General features: G+C 41.8%; 1 protein-coding gene across 3 annotated transcripts in view; it reads right to left on the bottom strand.

The window, feature by feature from the left end:
* Window positions 1–22,080, bottom strand: part of LOC106656179 (protein Fe65 homolog) — a 60,344-nt gene extending 38,264 nt beyond the window's left edge. For all 3 annotated transcript variants that reach the window (XR_001339476.2, XR_001339475.2, XM_014376892.2), the window contains exon 1: window positions 21,415–22,080. Coding sequence is in view for 1 of the 3 variants with exons in the window: in XM_014376892.2 (XP_014232378.1) it covers window positions 21,415–21,436 (22 nt within the window). In the remaining 2 variants the exon portion in view is untranslated. The remainder of the gene's footprint in view (window positions 1–21,414) is intronic.
* Window positions 22,081–22,707: the final 627 nt, after the last annotated feature.

Raw genomic sequence — 22,707 nt, forward strand, 5'->3', positions numbered from 1 at the left:
TCTTTAGAGGGAGCACGCGAGTACGTGTATATAAAATATATATAGGCATGAGAGACCGCGAAGGAGTAACGAGTTCACGGCACGCACGCACATGCGATGTATACGCGATACAACAGCAGCGGGGCGACGGCGGCGGCGGCACGCGGGGCTTCAAGTGGAGCGCGTGCCGACACCAGCGTTGGCGGGCTTTCGCAAAGCCGCAGTTTCGCGCCCCGAGCTCTCGTTTTCTTTGGATTTCGTGCAAAAAAAAAAAAAAAAAAAAAAAAAAATGNTTTCGTGCAAAAAAAAAAAAAAAAATAAAAAAAAATGAAGCGCGAGAGAGCGAGAGAGCGTGTGTATGTTTATTTATATTTTTTTCATAAGTAGACAAAGTTTCGGTGCGTCGAAAAGCGAGCCGAGAGCTTTCAAGAATATAACAGTTAGATAATGAGCTGAATTTCAGAGCGTGTAAAAGAACTTTCGTTTCGGTTTCTATTTTTCATCCTCAACAATGTTTCTTGAATGATGATTTAGGCTACTCGCAAGATGCACCAAGACTTCGTAAAATATTTAAAGTTTGGTTCACTCGTACATTACACGATCTAAATCAAAAGCGCGATATTTGAAAGCTATACATTTTTTGTGTATGAAATTCAAATTATAATAAGCTCGCCTGACCATATGATTCATTTATTTGACGCTAGATGGCGGATTTATAATAATACTGTGTACCCGCAAGACATACTTGTCGTTTTTGTGTAAAAAAGCGACGCGACGGTTTTGTGAAATTGAAAGTAAATTCGGATTGCACTTAATTCGATGAGTGCTGTTAGATGGTATTGCATCGTATCTTAAAACATGTACACGCGTAGCTTTACTTCGCGAGTTATATACCCGCCTGAAATGTAATTCTGTACGCATAAACGTGAAACAATCAGGCTTCAAACCCGAACGTTCCCCCGAAATGAAAATTCCATCGTTGTCAGTTGTGATGAGCTCTTTATCCTCGCCTTGAACTCTACTCGCCAACATACTCCAGAAATTTGAGAATTTCTAGGCATTGACTCTCTCATCGTACCATCTCTCTCTCTCTCTCACTTATTCATCGAATCCGTCTTTAATCCATCCGATAAAAAGTCATATCGCGCCATTATGGGCGGCTAATAATTACTGGCACTTTTGCGCGCCCAATCCATTATGTATAGGATGCGCGTCCGCACGCGTATTTTATATTTTATATTTTAGAGGCAGGCAAAATCGATCGGCGCAGCACCGCGGATGAATGAAGCCGATACAATATAGCTATTTATAGTCTATGATGGGCGACGCGACGAGCCGACGCGACGTTGCCGCTAGAGCAACGCGAGGCAAAATTTTTATGCGCATTATGCACTGCCGATGTACAATCCAAGCCGTGCCTGAGGAATCACGATGAAAAAAAACCAGCTGCCTATTATATGTATTGGCAAAGAGTTGAAAATTTAGTTGTTCTTATCTTTATGTATGAATGATCGTAAAATGAGATATTGTCATATTTCAAAATTATAAATTATAGTGCCTTAGTTGAAAAGGGTACTAGTTGAAATTTGAAGGAAGCTCTGTACATTTTTTGGTGATAATAACTTGATTAGAGTTTGATTTTTACTAGCAGCTTTCCTAAATGATCAGATTCTTTTTGATAATTTTTTTTGAATCTATTACAGCATTTCATTTGTTCGTGATGTGATGTACCGAATGAACAATTTTTAAAAAATCCTTGTTTTATTACGCCTTGTCTGACTCGTCATTGCTCCTTTTTGAAATAAATAAAACGAGTATAATAAACTTTTTAGCTCTATCGGATACATAACACGTTTCCATCATTTTTTTACTGTTCAAAGTTAATTTCTGATTCTAGTTGCTTTTTTACTGCATAACTCTTGGATGAATGGGATATGAAATACGTATGGTCGGTGAACTCTGGGCGAAAGAAAAAATTCTTGAAACTGTGCAGGTACGTAAAAAGAAGTTTCGTTTACATTATTCGCATTTGTGCAGCTGAATGAAGTTCGCGAAACAAAGAAAGGAGCGCTGTAGAACATATTCGAGAGAGAAAAAAAAACAACATACTTTTAGTTGAGTATTACGAAGCCCCGCAAATTTTGTTGCACTACTTGGAGTTTAGACATTTTTTTTTTTTGATAATTTTTAAAACATAGAGCAGATATACGTAATGTTTTATAAACATCCTCGAGCAATCGTAACCGACTCGATGTTTTTCTTCCTAACCAGGAATAATATTTTATTTTTCCGACATCGTAACAGAAATCAACAGTGGCTCGCGAGTGCAGTACGGCGAAGAAAATTATAAGAATATACGACTGCGCGCAGCGGCTAAGGTAAGGGGTTAAAAAAAAAACCAACAACAGTTTAGAGACGAGCAAGAAAGGAGGCTGCTCTACACATTGCTCGGAAAAGCAACAGCAACATCAACTTATACAGCACTCGGGGAGCACATAATACATACACACATATATATGTAAGAAAAAAGAAAAGCCCGAGCGAGGCGCATAATGGAATGCATTATTCAGGTAAAATAGGCAACAAGAGGATGAATACACTCGAGATGGCCGAGGAAATGCGCGACTTGCGTCGACGTCGTAGTTGTCGCGCGCTTTCACGCTCGTATAACAGTATACAATAGGTATTAGACGTGGAAAAGCGGAAAATTTTCTAAAAATAAAAGCGCGAAAATGGTCGCAGGGTTGCGAGTTATCCAATTAATGGGGTCGCCGGTATAAAATCAGGAGAGACGAGACAGAAAAAGCGTCGCGACAGGTGAAGTAAGAAATAAATAAATAAAATACGAGCGCCCGCATAGCTCGAGAAAGAGATGGACGATGCATTTATTATATATACACGATGCAATTGCTAAGGGGATATACGTGTACCAACACGACTTCAGCTCCTGCGGTCGGTTGACCAGATCGAAAACCTATTTTCCTGCAGCCGAATGGACGAGTGTTTATACCGCAGGGAGTTCGTTGAGTTGCTGCTGCTGCTGCTGCTGCTGCCGTCGCACAGCGCAGCGAAAAAAAGAAGTAAAAAAAAGAAGTAGAAAGAAGTAAGAAAGTACGTATAAAAAAAACACAGTATAGAGCGTAGCTTGATCGATGCTTCGAAAGCGATTTATCGTTCCACGTCGCCGTCGGCAGCGCGCGGGGGCGGGAGATCGGGAACGAACCCTCTCTACGCTCGATGATTTTCCCTCTTGATTGGGTATATATACACGTCGAGAGACAGCGAAGGAATCACAGTTGCGCAACATGTCGATTTTACAGTATATATATAGAGGGGAGCAGAGGCTTTGATTGAAATCTGTATCACAGCACAGACACGCACTTTAACGATTGACGCTAGCGTAAGCGCGACATCTCCATCGACTCTTCGCTCGGCTCCGTCTCTTTTAATTAAAAAGTATACACGCAGGCGGAAAATCGTTTGCTCGATTAATTGCTTGTGTCGACGCGCTGCAGCACTACGCCCGCGGTATATATAGCCAATCTTATTAGGCTCTTTGTCGCCGAGTAAACAAGCCCGTATATAGTCGTGGTTCGGGTCGTTCTCCGGGCACAATTGCGCAATTCAGGAGGCTTATAGATACATATATACACACACACTCTCGCACACCTGTTCTGGGCTGGTATATAATATAACGTCTTCATTTTCCGCAGGATCGCACTCCGTGTCCTATCTACTCGACCGCATCGCCTGCGACCGTCCGACCGACGTGAGCTCGCACGAGTCCATAACATATATAGGTATATAATATGTACTCGAGCACATTAACGACACTCGAGCCTTGAAATGCAGCGGTGCAGCTGATCGTTTCCGTTTGACTAAATTGTTTGGTTTTCGTGCGTGTAATTTGAAAATTGCATCGAGTGCGAGGAAATTCGAAGACTCGTGTCGCGCGATATTATTTAAGCTCGTTCGTGCGCGTATGATTATATACATAGCACAAAGCGACGATATTAACTTCTCGACGCGATATTGGATTACTCTTTTACAAGAGGACCGAGATCCTTTTGTTTCTTTACGCGCTCCCTCGGGCGCGTTGAGTCTTTCTTGCTTTTCGCTCGATTTATATGGGCGAGAAGAGCGAGAAACTTCGAAACAATGGAAATTCTCTTTGAGAAGCTGAATTTCTCAATCAGCTCGCGATTACTTTTGTGCGCTTTCGATCGAACTATCGTGAGATTGCTCGTTTGATATCAAATCAAATTCAAGGCGCTTACGAGTTTTTCGAAAGCATGTATCCGTCGTTAAAGTCATTACTTGGAAAGATAATGATATGAAGTCGTTTATTTTATGAGTTCAAAGGTATTGAGAGTGTCGTAAGCTTGAAAACTCCATTTTACTGTAAATCAGTCGAGCAATTTTGTTATTGAAGGATAAATTGAATTTCCTTTTAAATATAGCGTAGTTTTGTGACATGTTTCTTTTATAAAAGTTTTTTCTTTTGCATTGCTATTTTTTTATGCATCGAACAACCTAATTGGATACTTAACATTTTTTAAATCGACGATTACGATGATGGAAATTGCTTTTATTCTACAAAAATATTTATGCATTTATAGTTATCTACAGTGGTGGATTAGGGAAAGATCGCCGGTCCCCGCAAACTTTCATTTACCACCATTCGAAAACAATTATAAGAGCTTTTAATAATACCAAAGAAATTTAAAAAAACATTTTTTGGCTTAAATTAGTTTATTATATGGTTTCCTCTACCGTTGGGTTTTTCATATAGAAGCATATTTATATATAGAACATATCGTATTACTATAAGCACATCTCTTGTAGTAGATATAATCAGTTTGTCAGGGTCGGATATTATCCCATAAGGTTTATCGAAAATCCAGTAGCCAAATAAATTCTCTCCTCATTCACAGTTTTGGTTGATCGTTGCATGAATACATGCACTAAGTGGGCCAAGAATGCATCGAGAATAGTAATTAACTCCACAACGATATCGCACAAAAGTTTAATTATAAATTTTAGAAAAACATAAGTATCAATACATATTTACAATTGTCAATCATCATTTTTTCTCGCACAAGTCCTATACTAAATTTTTGCGACCCTCGTGTACTGTGTTTTGGTGCAAGAGCAAATGCGGTGTCAGTCTAAATTTTTTTTTCGATTTATTGCATGCAAAATCATTGCGACTTTCGTTCCGTCTTTGAATAGGTTAGCAAATTTGTGATTTTTGTCGAAATTACGCTCTGACCTTTATGGACTTTTTTTTTATGTCTGGTCAAATCAAACGCTTGTCCAAATTTCTTCTCGCATTTGTCGCATGCGTAATCTTTCCGACCTTCGTGGACTGTTTTTTGGTGTTTATTCAAGTTGCCTCGATCCCCAAATTTCTTCTCGCATTTGTCACAAGCGTAATCTCTGCAATCATCGTGGACTGCATTTTGGTGCCTGATCAAATCCACCTTTTTTCCAAATTTCTTCTCACACTTATCACACGCGTAATCCTTACGACCTTCGTGGACTGTCTTTTGATGCTGAAGCAAACTCCATTTTTGTCCAAACTTCTTCTCGCATTTGTCGCATGCATAATCCTTGCGACCTTCGTGAACTGTCTTTTGGTGGACAAACAAAGTCGACTTGTGTCCAAATGTCTTCTCGCACTTGTCACATGCAAAATCTTTCCGACCCTCATGGACTGTCCTTTGGTGGCGAAACAAATGCGATGTTTGTCCAAATTTCTTCTCACAATTATCGCATGCGAAATCTTTGCGACCTTCGTGAACTGTTTTTTTGTGCCTGATCACGCTTCTTGGATCACCAAATTTCTGTTTGCAATTGTCGCATGCATAATCTTTGAGACCTTCATGTACTGTTTTTTGGTGTGAAAACAATTTCGTTTTTAGTCCGAATTTCTTTTCGCATGTATTGCATGCAAAATCTTTGCGGCCTTCATGGATTACTTTTTGGTGTCTAGTCAAATTACTTTTCATTCCAAATTTTTGCTCGCACTTATCGCATTCGAAATCTCTGTGCCCTCCATGTACCGTGTTTAGGTGGGTGAGTAAACTCGTTTTTTGTGTAAATTTTTTCTCGCACTTGTCACATGCGAAATCTTTCCGTCCCGCATGGACTGTTTTTTGGTGTAAGAGCAAATGATGTTTTAGTCCAAATTTTTTCTCGCACTTGTCACATGCGTAATCTTGACTACCTTCGTGTACTGTCTTTTGATGCTGAACCAAAATCCATTTTTGTCCAAACTTCTTCCTGCACTTGTTGCATGCGTAATCTTTGCGACCTTCGTGGACTATTCTTTGGTGCACATACAAACTCGATTTTTGTCCAAATTTTTTTTCGCACCTGCCGCATGCATAATCTTTGCGACCTTCATGAATTGTCATTTTGTGTCTCAATAAGTCCGAATTTTTTCCAAATTTTTTCTCGCATTTGTTGCATGCATAGTCTTTGCGATCTTCATGGACTATTTCTTGGTGAGTAATCAAATTCCATTTATATCCGAATTTCTTCCCACATTTGTCGCATACATAATCTTTCCGAACTCCGTGAACTATCTTCAGGTGTAAGAGCAAATGAGTTTTTTTCTTAAAATTGTCCTTGCAATTGTCACAAGCAAAATTTTTGCGATCCTCATGAACTGTTGCTATATGTAAGAGCAAACTATGTTTATTTACAAATCTCTTCGCGCATATTTCACATAAATAATTTTTGAAAACTTCGTGGAATATTTTATTGTGTTTGAATAAAGTTGATTTATTTGCAAATTTCCTCTCACACTTGTTGCATGTGAAAACTTCGCGATTTTTGTGTACTAATTTTTGGTGCGTAAACAAACTCGATTTTTTCACAAATTTTTTCTCGCATCTGTCACATTGCAAATCTTTTTGGTTTTTGTGCACCGATATTTGATGTCTATTCATATGACTTCGAAACTCGAATTTCTTTTCGCACTTATCGCATGCGAAATTTTTCTGATCATTGTGAATTTTATCTCCGTTTGTTATTATACTCGATTCTAGCTTAAGTGCCTCCTGACAGATATCATCAAATTTTTGTTTGTCGTCCGAAATAACAATGTCGTGTTCACTTGAATTATATTTTGGGACAACTTCTTCGATTTTCTCCTCACTTCTAATCATTTTGTTACCAAAATTAAACGATGGATCCTTCTATATATAGTATAGTTTGTTCGGGAAAGACAACATTCAAACTAATTTGTTTCTACTATAAACATGATCAGTATTCGAGCGAATCTTTCAAAATCGTTCATGATCATTATGTTTACAATTAAGTTACTGATTTATCTGTTTATAGGTACATTGTTCTTACAAAATATGAAACAATCTAAAATTTACTGATAATTCTTTCAAGGAATTTTTGGGCCTTTTAAAACTAAATACTTAAAAAAAAAAAACTCCCAGCAGACGACATCAAAATCTATAGCGAATAGATCCACACATGGCTTATAAAACATCGAAATTTGCCGTCCACGCCATAGAGTGATTGGCGCGTTTCACAATCCACTTCTGTTTGCACACAGTTGGCTGCATATTCGACCGATTATATTTGAAAACAACTCGACTAACTTGAGCCTCGATAAATGACGTAGTTGCTCGTTGGACACGAGTTTAAAAACGTATTATATACACTTTGAAATTGCAGATACATCATGGATATCGGATACGCGAATATTACAGTTTTCCAGTTGGTTTTAAAAAGTCGTGTTTATTTCCGTTTCATTCGCGCAGTTTACGGTCGCATTAATCTGAAAATCCGCACATAATACGCGCAGTCGTACCGGAATTATCGCTGCGTGAATTCTCGACTGTTAATTTTTATCTTTATCTACGCTATACTTGCAATTTATAATTACGCATTCGTGAAAATCAACGCACGAATTAATTGGCACAAAAGACGAGCTAATCGTACACCTATTCGTCCTGGATATTTTAAGCTTCGCGCACACGTACAATAAATCATACGTTAAGTCCGCAATCTCGAGGGGCGAAAAATTGTGCCATCGAATACACTCTCCGCGTATACTGCATGTAACCGTGTCAGAAGTATATTGCACGCTTTATAACCGTCACCCTCTGCGTACGAGAAATATTCGCTCCTGCAGCGGCGTTACGAGGACTTTTTGCTTGCTTGCGTACATCGCGCAGGGAAGAGATTTAAGGTTCGCCACTTTTCTTACTCCTCCGCCTCCTCCTTCGCAAGCTCGCGCTCGGTGCAATATCGCGCGAAAAGTAAGTCTCTCTCTCGGCTCTCACGTTCGCACCGATGTATAACACATACATCAAAGGGTTCTAATTTTTTTTTTTTGGTTGTTGTCCGAAGCTAGCCATTAGTGCCCTCTCTATTTCCGACTAGCGTTCACCGCAGATGCAGTACGGAAAACGATATGATACGCACCGCGTACGGCTCGCCAAAAAAAAAAAAAAAAAATCAAGCCACTCGCAAGCTCGCAAGCTCGCGCCGTCGAGTGTCATAAAAATTAATAGCGCATGGAAAAAGGCTAAATGGCGCGGAAGGATAAATGGGCGCAGGAGCCGAGCGCGCTATTGATATTTATGCCCGTGCTACATAGCGCGGCAAGCGCTAAGAGTTGCAGCGCACTCTCCATCGCGGGCTCATTATTATTATATTTATTATAATGCACGCGCGCGCCTCGCACGATGAACGGCTGTGTTAGTGGCGGCGGCGACGGCGCATCGATTTCTTCATCGGAATTTTTTTCTTCTTCTTCTTCGACTAATCTAATGCCAACGTCGGATCGTAAAAGTGCTCCGCTAGATGTATAAGTGAGAGGCGAGCTTCGCGAAAAAAAAAAAACGGGAGAAAAACATTTTTTTTTATACATAGATCTAGCTGCCACGCTGCATTCGACCGCTTCATTCTCATTAAAAGAGATTTATTGCTCGCTCGCACTTCTTCGTTAATAAAGACTAATGGTTTTTCCCATAGAAAAAAAAAAATTAGATTACTCCTCGGTCCGTACGCGTTATATGTATTATAATGGGTGCTAGCTACATCCGTATAATGAATGGGATTGATGTGACTTGGAAACATTTTTTTCTCTCCCAACTCCGCTCGTCATTTTTCCATTCGTATATAGAAGTTGAATTTTAAAAACTGCAACGAGGTAGCATGCAGAGCTCGCGGCAAGTAGATTCGAGAATCAAGCCGCGCCCGGAACGAATCACCCTTCAAATATCCAATTCGCAATCCATAACAGTTTCATAATCAAGCCTGCATAGGGAAAAGTTTCGGAAACCAATCGACGTGCAGCCGACTCTCAGCCTCATCCTCTCACTTTGAGAATTTGCTCGCGTCTATCTATGTATATAACCACTTCGCAGCTCTCGCTCTCTCTCTCTCTTGCTCTCTCTTGGCCCTTTGGAATTCACACGCAATATACCGTACCGGGATCCAAAGGGAAGACTTTGAATTTACGGTGAAACTTGGCTCGCAGGGCGTTCGCTCGGCCCTCTGTCTATATCCTGCCAATGTAGCCAATCTACTGGCGCGCGCGCGCGCACGCCAGACGTCGGCGAGAGAGCAGAAAGAGAGTAAAAAGCTCTCTCGGCTTCGATGAGAAATGTGCCTGGTTAAAAGAAATAGATAAAAAACGAGGAGAGGAGGGGTAGGAGGGAGAGATAGGAAAAGGCAAAGAGAATACGTGAATATGGACGCGCGAGCTCGAAGAAGATGGAGCAGAAAAAAAACGAAAGGGGGGAGGGGAGGGAGAAAATTATACGGAGTCGCGCACATCGAGCTACGTGGAAGACAAAAGACGAGAAAAGATTAGTAATGAAGTTTCCCTCTTTAAGAGAGAAAGACAGAGAGAGAGAAAGGGTAAGAATCACGCGGATCCGGCACAAAAGTCTGTCCAATTGGTGGCGCGCCTTCGACGGTCGTCGTTTGTTTTTGCGCTTCGAGCGGATATCGGCTAGTTAGCGTACGTCGGGGCGAGATTATCTCGATCGACTCTGCATTTTACGGTAATTTTCGCTCGAATATATTTTTACATCATTCCATCGAAATCGTACACACAACGTAATGACTACGTAAGCTCGGTCGACGTTTCAATTCCAAACGAAACGCAGAGAATGCACTTCAAAAAAAGGGGGCCATCTCGATAATTATCATCGACATAATACACGCGTTAATTTGCCGCGAGTCAAAGAGAGCTCGGTGCTTCACGCTAAATCCGTTCCGCACCTCGGCATAATAAATAACGAATCGAGAGCCCAAACAGCCGTGTAACAACGCTGCGACTCGCGACACGGATAATTTCGTCGCTTAATGTGGCGCCTACCAAGCGTTACATATATATCATGTACGCGAAAGCTCGCTCTCGAGCGTGCTCGAACGCAATGCGCACAATGTAACGTAATAAATTAACGAGTGCACACGCGGCGGCGACGCGTACAATCGATAATTGTTATGACAATTTCCCCGGTCCCCGAATTCACGCGTTAATGGCCCCCGTACGCACCCGCAGTATGTATTTATAATATAACGTGTATAGGCAGCGCAAGCCCTCCAGAGATCGAAATCTCTATCAACGGGTTTGAAAGCGGCTTACACGATAGCTACACGCGGCAGTAGTATGGTCCAGCAGTAGTAGTAGTAGTAGTAGATAGTGCTTGGCACGGTGTGATCCCGGTTTATATAAGCCCGGCGCGTTGTAACGAGACGATTCGTCAAACGTATGCGTACGACTACCTACGTATAGGCTATATATAACTGCGCAGCGCAGTGGATTTAATGAGAACTGCTGCTGATGCTGCTGCAGCCGGACCATGTAATCGATTAATGATTATCGCCGGCGTAATGAGTGCGGCTGCCGATGCTAATGCCGCGTGGGCAGTCGAGTTGCGTTATTCAATCGAATCGCGCACTGGTCTCGGAGAGTGTCGTAATGGCTGTACAAATAGGTGTCGTATTTGAGTACCATATGAGCTTTTTGATTCCGTCGACAGATGGAGTTTCGCAAGCTCGCAAGTGGTAAGAAAATTTTCGATCGGTACATGTACTTTTAATGCGTCTCATAATTTTATTATTATTCTTTCTTTTGGACTAATTTCTTCCTTTTCGGTTTTTTTCGCACTGTGTGACAAATCAAGATGAATTCATTCGATTTTAGTACGATTTTCGCGTCGATTATTAGACGTTCATTGAGATTCTCGAGTATAACGAGCAAAAATAATAAATCTGATTCTCGATGATTTTCGCATATTGAAAAATACCTATGATTTTTGCATGAATTCGTAAACGACTTTGGCAATCATTGCATTTTTTACGTTCACGACGAAGGAGAAATCGCGAAGAATAGAACTCCTAATACCTGCAATCGTATCTTTTCTCTTTCTCCCACGAGAAATGAGCTCGTTGCTGCGTTAGCAGAGGCTGATTGTCTCGCTTTGCTCTGTTAAAGGAGTCTGCATAAATATCGAGATATAAATGAGATCCAACGTGAAATATGATAAAATCGCTTGTAAAATCTTTCCTCGCCAACAATGGTAATAAAAATTTCAATTAAAGCTGTGCCAAATGTAAAGAAAATGAACTACACATTGTGAAGCAAGAATTGTAAAGATAATCCCTAACTTTATCAAAATTAAAGAGAGCCACCGCCGCTAGATGGCGAGTATACCTTTTTCTGTAAAACTGCAAGTGGCAAAGTCAAAATAATTGTATATAAGTAAAGCAACTTTTAGTTCAAAGTTTAATTTAAATGTAGCAAAGCCGCTTTACCTCCTGCATGGTCATGACTCTGTGTCCACACCCAGGACATATAGATTGGTTATGATCATGATAAAGACGGTTAAACAGAACTCATGGTCCTGTATGGTACATAGAGCAGAGCCAGTATCCAAAACTGATATAGAATACCTTTATTCCATTTCTCCAGTTATTCTAAGCGTACATATTTCCTCCGCTTTTACAACGATGCAAATATACTTAATGTTGTAAGGCATTCGGTAACGCGCCAATATTTTTTCAACGACTCGCGATCGCTGCGCGAAACGAGGAGCGAATAAATTCAACGCGCTGTCTTTCTCTTTCGCTCGATACGTACGTACGAAATTTACTTTAGAATTTTGCATACACACACACACACACTGGGCGCGTGGCTTGTAATACGTTTTATACGTGCACATAACGTATGTCGGCTCTCTCCGTATACATGTATATAGGGAAGCTCGAGGCGCACACGCACGCGTGTACACCGAACTAATGGAATTTCAATCGGTTTAATTCCAAAAGAGAGCACACGCGCGTCGGATTAGCCGACGAGAGGGAAAAAAGAGGGGAAGAAGGTGGCAGCCGGGCTGGCACGCCAATCGTTTCCATAGATTTTCCATGCCGGAGAGCTTCTAGCTTGATTGGTCCAGCTGCATTATACATGGCATAATGTCAGACAGATAGAGAGAGGCAAACAAAACGTTGAGGAGAGGATTTGTAAATGCAAATCGAGATTCCAACGGAGCGTGCGGCAGCTCGGCATAATATACTTTTACGATGAGTGCATACACGTTGCAGGATGCAGCCGCGGCTCTATCCTGCATGAATAGCCCAAAGTCCGAAGTGCAGTGCGAGTTTCACGCAAAAATAGCTGAGCTTAGCGCCGAATTTACGCGAGAATCGTATTATACAATATTCGTATACTAGAAACACACACGCACACAAACGTGTGCAACGATCGCAGTGCAATGATTTTTCCTTACCCATATATATACCTTTTGAAAAATGCAATTCAATGGAGAGTTTCTTCTCGCTTCTCGCTCTCTTTTATTTCTCGTTCTCTCGCAAAGATCTGCAAACCGTGTATAGGGAAAAATTACCGAGTCAGCGCATCGGTGAAAACGTGAAAAAATACGAGAGAGAGAGAGAGAGAGAGTACCGCGAGAGCTGACTGCGCTGCGTGCCGTATCTCGGTGCGACATACATAAAACAGTGAGCGCGCGACGACGACATATTACTCGAGACGCGACTTTATTCCTTAGAAGCTTCCGTTGCGACTCGTCCGACTGCATAATACATGATACATCGAGCCGAGACGAGTCTCGTCTCTAAGGTAAAAAAAAGGGGTCGAGAGAGAGAGAGAGAGAGAGAAATACATAACTTACGGGTGATTCGCGTGCATTAATTGCGGTGAGACAGGGGTCGAGCTCGCAAAGATCCGAGAAACAAAATGCCGAATTCATACAGGTTAAGATGAGAATAAACTTCTTGCTCGTGGAATTTATATATTTATTTATTGTACAAAAGCTTTATAAACCAGTCGTTTTTATAATAAGAACCTTTGACTTATCGTGTCGACAAAAGGCCGCGCGCGAGCTTTTATACGCAGCGTTGCAGATTTAAGAGTGGCGCGCGAGCGAAAACGATTCAAGTTTCTCTCTCTCTCTCTCTCTATTCTTTCTCGACCGGTATACAGTCGGGATTTACTCGTATGTGCGCGAACGTGAACGAGCTCGCACCTGCAGTATAAACACGCGCGAGCAATATGCGCACGAAACGAGCTTGTCCCGCGAGATTTATTTGTTTATTTATTTTTTATTTTATTTTTATCGTTTGCGCGCGCGTTTTCCAACTTGCTGCACCTCCACGGCTGCTGTGGAGCAAACGTAATCGAGAAAATGTATGCATACACGCACCGCCGCGGAATTGCGACGGTAGACACGGCCCCTCAGCGTTTACAATAAAAGAGCTTACGATTTTTGTATTATGTATAGTCAGCGATACAAAAGTGCTGCAAATTTTACTTTATGAGGAAAATTGACGGAATTTGACATTGTCTTACTTGAGGTGGGCTACGTATCCTCAGGGCACAACAAAATTAAGAGAATTTTTATACAACATGCAGTAGTATTAGCTTATGCATTTAAATTTAGCTGATGACATTTTTGTTGATATAGTGTAATTAATCTTCACACCTTAATTGATAGAATATTAGTTTTCTAAGAAAAAAATGTTTATATTGCTTTGTGGGTTTATAAGATAATTAAAGATATAATTATTAATAAATGCAAAATAAATTAAATATTATATTCTTTCAATCTTGTTGTCAGATTTTGAAAATTCGAAAGTTTCGACTGTACCGGATAAAAAGCTTCGTTCTCGATTTTTTTCAGCGTCAAGGCAGGTCATTATCCATTAACGCATTACGAAACACCCGAAGGCGTTCGATCGTGCCTCCATCCATTATTCGACTGTACAAAAAAAGCACACACATAACGAGATAGAGCGAGCGACCGACGAACAGGAAAAAAAAGTAATCGAGCGAAAAATCCGAATAGTTCACGCGAAGCACTCGCTCGAAAGAAAGAAAAAAAAGAAGTTCTTTACCCGCAGTTCTTATCCGCGTCCAGCGGGGGTAGTTTTTCGATATGCGTAACCGATAACGCGCGGCTTCGATATACCTTATTATAGCTATGGAAAAAGGTGATCTCAACATGCCACACGTGTATACGGGGACATTACCCGAACGTCGCTTTGAATTTTCCTTTTCTTTCTTTTTTTTTCGTAGCACATAATTTTACAATGCGTATAAAGTTGCATAGTGTGCGGGGCGCGTTGTACGTCGATTTTCACGACACCTAGTCTCATACACGGGTCAAGATATTCAACGCAAACACGTGGGCGTGTGCATACCAGCTTTTACTCCTGGGTACGAAAAAAGAAAAAATATATGTATTTTGAACTCTGTACGGCTGTAATACCTAGGGATGGGTTATATAGCCCTAGATACATACGTATATAAATAAGTCTGCACTCGGAGATCTCCGACGATGAACCGAGAATTTCTAGCGGCTATATAATACACACACACACACACACACACACACACAGCGTACCTAGCCTCGGATAGTAAGTACAACCATATCCCTCAATCATTATCTATATACACCCCCTAAGTGCGATAAAAGCACAATAGAAGTGCTTTTGCTCGTATTGTATATGTACGCTGCAACGCCGCCGCAGCTCCCGCGCGAGTTATATCGCCCAGATACGCCGGGGCATTATAGCTTTCGGCGCTGCAGTTAAGATATATTTTATATACAAAAATGTATTAGCCCTGGCAGTGGCAGTTTCTTTCGCTTCGAGGTAGGTTTTATTTTATTTTTTTTCCCCCTCTTTTCACGACTCGTTGTTGCTTTGCTTATATCGTAATGGGTATATAGAGCTTTTAAAAGAAAGGCTCTCTCTTTCTCTGGCACCTCTTTAATAACGAACTCGTTTGTTTGCGAGGCTTCGTGGCTCGACAGAGCGCGCGACGCGCAATTAAAATAATTTAATGATTTTCAAATTGCTTTAACCGCACGTATAATATAGATATATAAGCGAACAATAGCGCGCGAGCTTTACATACCATAAGGAACGTTTATTACGTCTCATTTTGCCCAGAGGGAGAGAGAAAGATAGAGTCGGAATACACCTGGCCTGCGTATGACGTTCCAATGTATATTGCACTTTTCGAATTTTGCCCATAAAATATTTCAGGTAAGATTCGACGCGTGAATACATATATCGAGCAAATATAAATTTCGACTCTTTTCGGCTTTCTCTGATTTAGATGCGCATTCTAACTCTCGCGCAGAAATTCAATCCTTTACGCTTGAATACATCATGCGGAGCTGCTTGTTTATTCGAACTATAGATACGTATGCGCGCGTTTACTCTCGGAGCAAAGTTTATACGTTCGGCCGTATTGATGTGTACATACACACACACATACGTAGGTTATATAGTAGAGTTCGCGCGAATCTCTGAACACACACACACACACATATATATACCGTATGTACGGTTGCGAGCCGAGCTTTTAGTAATTTGCTGCTGCTGCTGCTGCTATACTACGCGCGAAATCGCAATTGCCCGTCCGCCTGTATTATAGATATATAGGGACGTGGAAGCTCTTATATGCGCGCGGAAATTGAAATTACAGCGAGCGAGCGTGCAGTTTTGTGTTGCGCGAGGATTAGCGCGTCAGAAAATTGTTACGCGCCGGCGCGGAATCAACGGAAAATCTTGCACGAAAATTTCGTTACGAACTAGAACGCGACGTGACGAGGTAATCTAATCGAAAAGAACAACGGATGAAATTGTGTTTTCATGGGCATTTTTATTAACTAGAGTCTCTGGAAAAAATGCTGATTTTTTTTTGTTACAATTACGTAGCAGAATACAAGTAGCGCGAATGGAAATTTAATTGTTGCAAAAAAATTAAGGCCAGCTTTCAAAGGCTTTTTCAGTGCAATCGTACTACTTCGAGCCTTCACCAATAGGTGGCGAGTACCTTCATCGGTAAATCTGCAAGTGGCAAAGCGAAAATATTCGTACAAGTCCGAGTACCCGTTGAAATTATATTGTATTTACAGATCATTTTTTCACGGAGCCGCGCGAGCATCTGGCGTCGCATGGAGTACGTCACAGCTCGAGAATTGAATACATCATGTGTGCTCTCCGCATATATGTATGCAGGCAGCAGGCAGCGCTCCTTACACGACGCGCCCACGAGCTTGCATATTATTACGCTATGTATGCAGATCTACTTCGAAGTCAGCTAAGTTTTAGAAAAATATACAAGAAGTCTTTCATATCTCTACTTTCATCATCATCATCATCATCATCTAGGCCTTCGATGCTGTCACGCGTACAGTTGGTATACATACGATTCGTGTACAGTGCAGTTTCTATTCATCGGCGAGCTTTCGTAATAAATTTTTGGGTTCGCGTCGACGCAAGTTGAACTTTGCATTCGTGAAGGTGCGAGCTTGAAAGGAGCTCGAGTGCGCGTATGTGTCGCTACGAATGCACGAGTGTATCCAGACTAGATAAAAAAAAGTCGTAAATTTACCATATTTGGCATATGCGCTCGTGCATGAATTTTGTACCGTCTGAATAAATTTGCAACGTATATGCAAGTAAAAAAGAACAAGAAGACGAAGGAGAAATAAAATTAATTCGTCCGCGTCTAGACGGAAAATAGAGAGCCGGCGTTATGTGTGACGAAATGAAGCGGGCCGGCACGTGCTGCGCACTGAGCAGCCTGCCTCTGTACATCCGAAAAACTGGAATTATAAGCATTTTTCGTATATTACGGACAGCTCGAGGTACACTAATATCGTGCATCGCCGGGTCTCTCCGACATGCCAAAAGTGCCGCGTAATATATGCAAGCAAAATTGAAAGGACGAACTCTCTGCCCTTGCTCTTCCTCTCTCTCTATCTCTTTTCTAGACCCGTGTCGCGATCTTTGCATTTTTTTCGTGAATATTAATATGCAATATAGCTTCGAGTTCCAGCGTACGTATATATTGTTAAAAGGAAAAAAAAATCGACCGAGACGAAGACGACGCAATATTAGAGCTCGCAGCAGTGGCAGCCAGAAGTTTGCCAAATTCTGGACTTCGATGAGCGATCGCGCGTCCTGTTATATTCAGGATACGTATCTCGTCGAAAAAAAAAGAAAGAAAAGGTTGAACGTGATCTTGGAACATTTTTTGTTGTTGCTATATATGTGTACGTACGGTTTATACGTATGTATGCACGCGCGCGCGCGCGGCTGGGCGAGCCGAACTTTTAATTCGATGAATTCGCGAGCGAGATAAAGAGAGAAAAACTTTTTCGACTCTTCTTTTTCCCCTCTTTCTTTTTTTGGCAAGCTTTCAATTTCGACATTTTTGGGAAAATTTCGAGACGAGACCCGACCCATTTCGGTTCGTTAATTAGTTCCCTTCGATTCGTTTTTGTATATAACGCACGTCTGACGTATACAAGCGCGATCACGATAACGAGGTAAAGTGAGAGAGAAAGAGAAAGAGAGAATCGAATTTACAGCGAATCTAAGCGCACAAACGGAGCGAAAATATTTTGCAAACGGGCGTCAAACGAGCGAGAGCGGAGCGGAAAGATCAAAAAGCCGTGTACGCAATGCGAAGCTCGCATTATTTCCTTTTTTATGCAAAGAAAAGGAGCATCAGCAGCTGCACAAAAACTGCGAGTCAAGGTAGCAAATAAATTTTCTGCATTTCGCGCGATCCGATAGAATAAATATTTTTCATCGCCTCGTACGGTTTTATCGTGTAGTATATGGACGTGTGACGCGTGTTGTAGGCGCCGGTAAAACTATTTTATATATGAGGAATAATCGAAATAATACGCGCGTCGCACCTGCCAAATGTCCTTTCGATACACGCGGTCGAGTTCTTGTTGTTTTTGTTATCGTTATTTCGTTCACTTGGTAAATTTGTCCAACGTTAGTTATAGTAGCTCGAAGCACTCAAACGTGTACACAGTGTATGGACTTTTTGAGTTCAAACCAGACTATATGATATAAACCACGTACAATGTTATGTCTGAGAATCGATATTTGATCGCTGAAGTGATGGTTAAAATATTGAATGGGTTTCGACTCGATCTTAGCTCCAAAAGTTGGCTTCGTGTACTCCAAACCGTTGTTAAGTGCGAGAGCCGATCGAAAGAAATAAACGACACGGTTGGAGTACTCTTACGTATAAAATACAATCAAGTTTTCTGATTTCGAACAACATATCTAATTGAGCGTAGTAGATGATTAGAACAACCAATCAGCCCATTTTACTAAAATCAGTAGTATAGAGTATCAGTGTATAAACGTTGAACAGATAAATTTTGGTAGAAGGGTTTTCAGTGGTCTGCGAACAGAGGTAGCGCTCCTCGTAGCGTCAATAGTGGGAAGCTTCGATTCGATCGCGATGACAAATCGCATACGAAAATTTTGCTCTCGAATCGAGCGCCTACAGTCGAACGAAATTGAAAAAGTGCCGCGAAGCGTCTTGCCGGGGGGAGGGGCAGAAAAGAAAGAAAAAAAAGGTAAAAACGGAAAAGAAGAAGAACAAGAAGAAGAAAAGCTAAAAGAAAAACTAGTTAAGAAAGTTTATATACATGTATAAGCCGAGCGCGTCGAGCGAGAAAAAAAATGTCATGCTTCAGGTCGCGCGTATAAGGTCACACACGGAAGAAAAATTTCCCAGTACTCCATTTAGCCAGTCTCTCGCTCGCTCGCTCTTTCTTACGCTCCGTGCCACTGTACTGTATATGTATAGTAGGTACATACATACCGCTCGACTCGCGCGCACACACATACAAAGGCGTATGCAGTGCGAGGTGTATATAAAGCTTTGCCTCTTTTCTCAGCGTCGAGCCAGGCGCATTCTCCATTATTCCGAAAGGGAGAGAGAAGGAGACCTTTACCGCACAGCGCGGCAGACGCGAGCCTATTTTCTACGCTCCTTTTTTTTTCTCATACATACATGTACAGAAGTTGAAACACGACTGACGGATCACACACACACGCGCGAGTATACAAAAATTCACCTATACACACACATACGCACACGCTTTAATTCAGAAGCTACCTGTCCGGACCCGGACTTTTGGCCGAGATTCAAGGCCTTTTCTTATTTTCTCATTTCTCGGCGGGCTGAATTTTCCTCTCCCCCCCCCCCCCCCCNCCCCCCCCCCCCCTCCGGAGCAGCTGCGCGCGAGCTTATTCACCTACATAGAGAGAGAGAGCAGGTTTTCGCACACACACACACACACACACATGTACGATCTGGACACGTTAGTACGCCTCGAGAGTCGAGAGCTTTTGTCGAATGCGGGACTGCACACACACACACACACACACACACACACACACACACACACACCCACAGTGCGGTTAAAGATACACATTATACCTGTGAATAGCGAGAACGTGTGGGTGTGTATAATATGTACAGCCATTGACCATTTCCCGCACGAATTACTACGAACAGCGATAAATTCTGGCTGTGTGCAGTTCGAGAAAGAGAGAGAGAGAGAGAGAGAATACAGTGTGCGGTATAAGCTAAACGGAAGTTTCCTCCGCTGTGTGTGCGAGTGCCTAGTGCTGCACTGCTCACACAGTGTGCTCGCGACGTATTTCTAATTGGTCCTGACGATACCTGTATATATATATACCGTTCGATAGAATACATGTATAAAGCGAGTATAGCGCAGAGTACATTCCATTTACGATAATGTTATCTGGTCTTTTAACAATAGCGGTACGATATATCGTACGCCGAGACCTTATTATTACGCGCTAGGTCAGTCGTGTGGTCGAAGTGATTGTCGGATATCGTTGTACGGCAATTCTCGGGTCGACGTATATATATACCGAAAGCTTATTTTATACGTATATAAAGTTTTTCGGTCAATTCGAACGGTTTAACAGATAATTTGCTATTTTATATCCTGAACGATATCTTAAGTATAAAAAAAATGACATATAATAAAAAAATATTATATTATTATTATAGGTTGATTGTATTTAGATTATACTATTGACGTTTCGTGTAAGTAGAAAAACATCCGCGATAATATTACTCCATTAACTTATGTATCGATCCCGCGCGGACACCCTTCGACTCATAGCCAAGCCGTGTCTCGATCGGATCGCTCGCACAGGACGACGGTATTAATGATATATTCGTGTGCACGAAGACTTGGGTAATTCCTCCCTGAGTCAGACTTCGACCCATCGTTTATTTTTTTTTCCAGATACGTAACATGAAATGAAAATAAAGTAAAAGGTAAGAAAAACAAGGAATCGACGTGTACAGCTGTGTGCGCGTACACCCGCACCGATCGATCGATACACGTCATTTATATATGTATATCGACACATTGCGCGCGGCCTATAGAGGAATCAGTATTAACGCGCGGATCTCGCAAATCTCTCATCTGTGCATAAAATCCATACAAGAGCTTCTCTTCGAGGCGATATTTCGTTACATCGCATTGCATCGCGCACAAACGTGTGTGTGCATAGTGCGGCAGAAAGTTGCTGTTCTACCCCGCGAGAATGTGTGTGTATATAAAAAACGCGCCCTCGCGCAGCAGCAGCAGCGACTCTGCTGCGAGGCCTAGCCCTGACCTAGATTTTTAGCCGGCTGGTATAGCAGCAGCAGCAGCGTGCGAGCCGTTTAATTAACGTCTCAGGACGCGTCCGAAAAAAAAAGAGAGAGAAAGATAAAGCGCCGTCGCGTCCGTGTATAATGCAACAATGTCGCGCATTTTTTTGGCTCGTCTATCTATATATAATACAACGTGTCAGCTGCGGATTATACAATGTGATATAGTCTAGCTTTAATTAATTCGAGTGGCCTCCGAGAGCCTACTTTCGAGTTCCTTACTCGGCTGCAACGGTAGATAGCTATCCATACAATACACATATAATACGTATATCGCACGCGCTGCAACGCGAGATTTCGAGGCGGCTCGTGTATACACACATACGTCGCGGATTATTATATGATTCATCGTGCGCGTCAGGAGGGAGACGCAATGTATCATCGTAAAGAAACGAATGACTTACGATTAACCCCGTGCAGGACCATTTTCGTCGTTCGTTCGCTGTTCGCTGCCTGTTTTTTCAGAATGCACCGACGAATCGAGATATCTTACTCCGAACGAGAAACTCGCGCCATCGCTCAAGGCGCACACAAGTGAATACACAATGCACACACACACACGCGCGTGTTTCTTTTTATATTAAAACGCAGTAACGGCAGCAACGACGCGAGGCGACGATCATCGATCCAAGATGCGGACGATTATTATTATTATTATCAATGTTAACCGTCGTTGACCATATCACTACCACTTATCTATTCACACTGGCTCACATTTTACAAAAATTATTTCCAAACTTTGCACGACTGCAACGACGACGACGAACGAATCGAATCGAAGAGAATCGCGCGTGAAAATAAATAAAACTCACACTCACCGCACGAAGGGTGTAACTATCTATATATTTTTTTTTATACGATAGAACGCACCGCAGTACAGTAGTGGCGTTCGGCAGACCGCACACCGCACTGGAAGCGCACGATTTGCACGGATACGTAGCAAGTTTTTACGTATTTTTAATATAAAACGTTGCGTATGTGTGTGCCGCTGCACTGAGCACCACATGCAAGCTATATACAGCGCGGGAATATGATGTATCGCGCTCGCGCGTGTGTACAACGACGACGCAGTGCTCGCGGGCGTCGCAGCGAGACTGGCGAGTGTTGCGACGCCCCCTACCTATCCTACCCACCTTCGGCACGGAATAGTGCCTCCAGAGAGAGAGAGAAAGAAAGAGAGAGAGGACTGCTGCTGGTGCGCGCTTGCAACTACGGCAGCAGCAGCAACCCCCCTACCTATACTACCCTCTTGTACTTCAGCTCCGCACGCAGACTCTTGCGTTACGTTATATAGTGTATACGAGCGATTTTACGAGTTATGGGTGGAACACGAGGTTGGAGTAGCGATTCAAATTTTTGCCGTTTGACGAGCGTTACATGGACGTTGATGTTTCTTTGTTCGAGGTCTCGACAACATAAAAAATACTTGATAATTTTGATAGCAATTTTTCGTCTTCGAGTATTGAACCGTGTTAAGTCTTTTTGTTGTAACAGTTTTGTATCGCGAAAATGGTTAGGATCATAGAAGAAAGGAAAAAAAAATCGTGTCTTTTAATATGTGATTTATAAGTTTATTAATAAGATTGAGGAAAAACTTTTACAAAATTATGATGAAATTAATAAAAATTTAAAGTACCTCAAAGTTTTTTTTTAAAAATAAGAGAATATCGGACATCATCAAAGATTGCAGTACACAT

The sequence above is a fragment of the Trichogramma pretiosum genome, unplaced genomic scaffold (assembly GCF_000599845.2).
Source record: "Trichogramma pretiosum strain Unisexual culture from Peru unplaced genomic scaffold, Tpre_2.0 scaffold40, whole genome shotgun sequence".
Taxonomy (NCBI): Eukaryota; Metazoa; Arthropoda; class Insecta; order Hymenoptera; family Trichogrammatidae; genus Trichogramma; species Trichogramma pretiosum.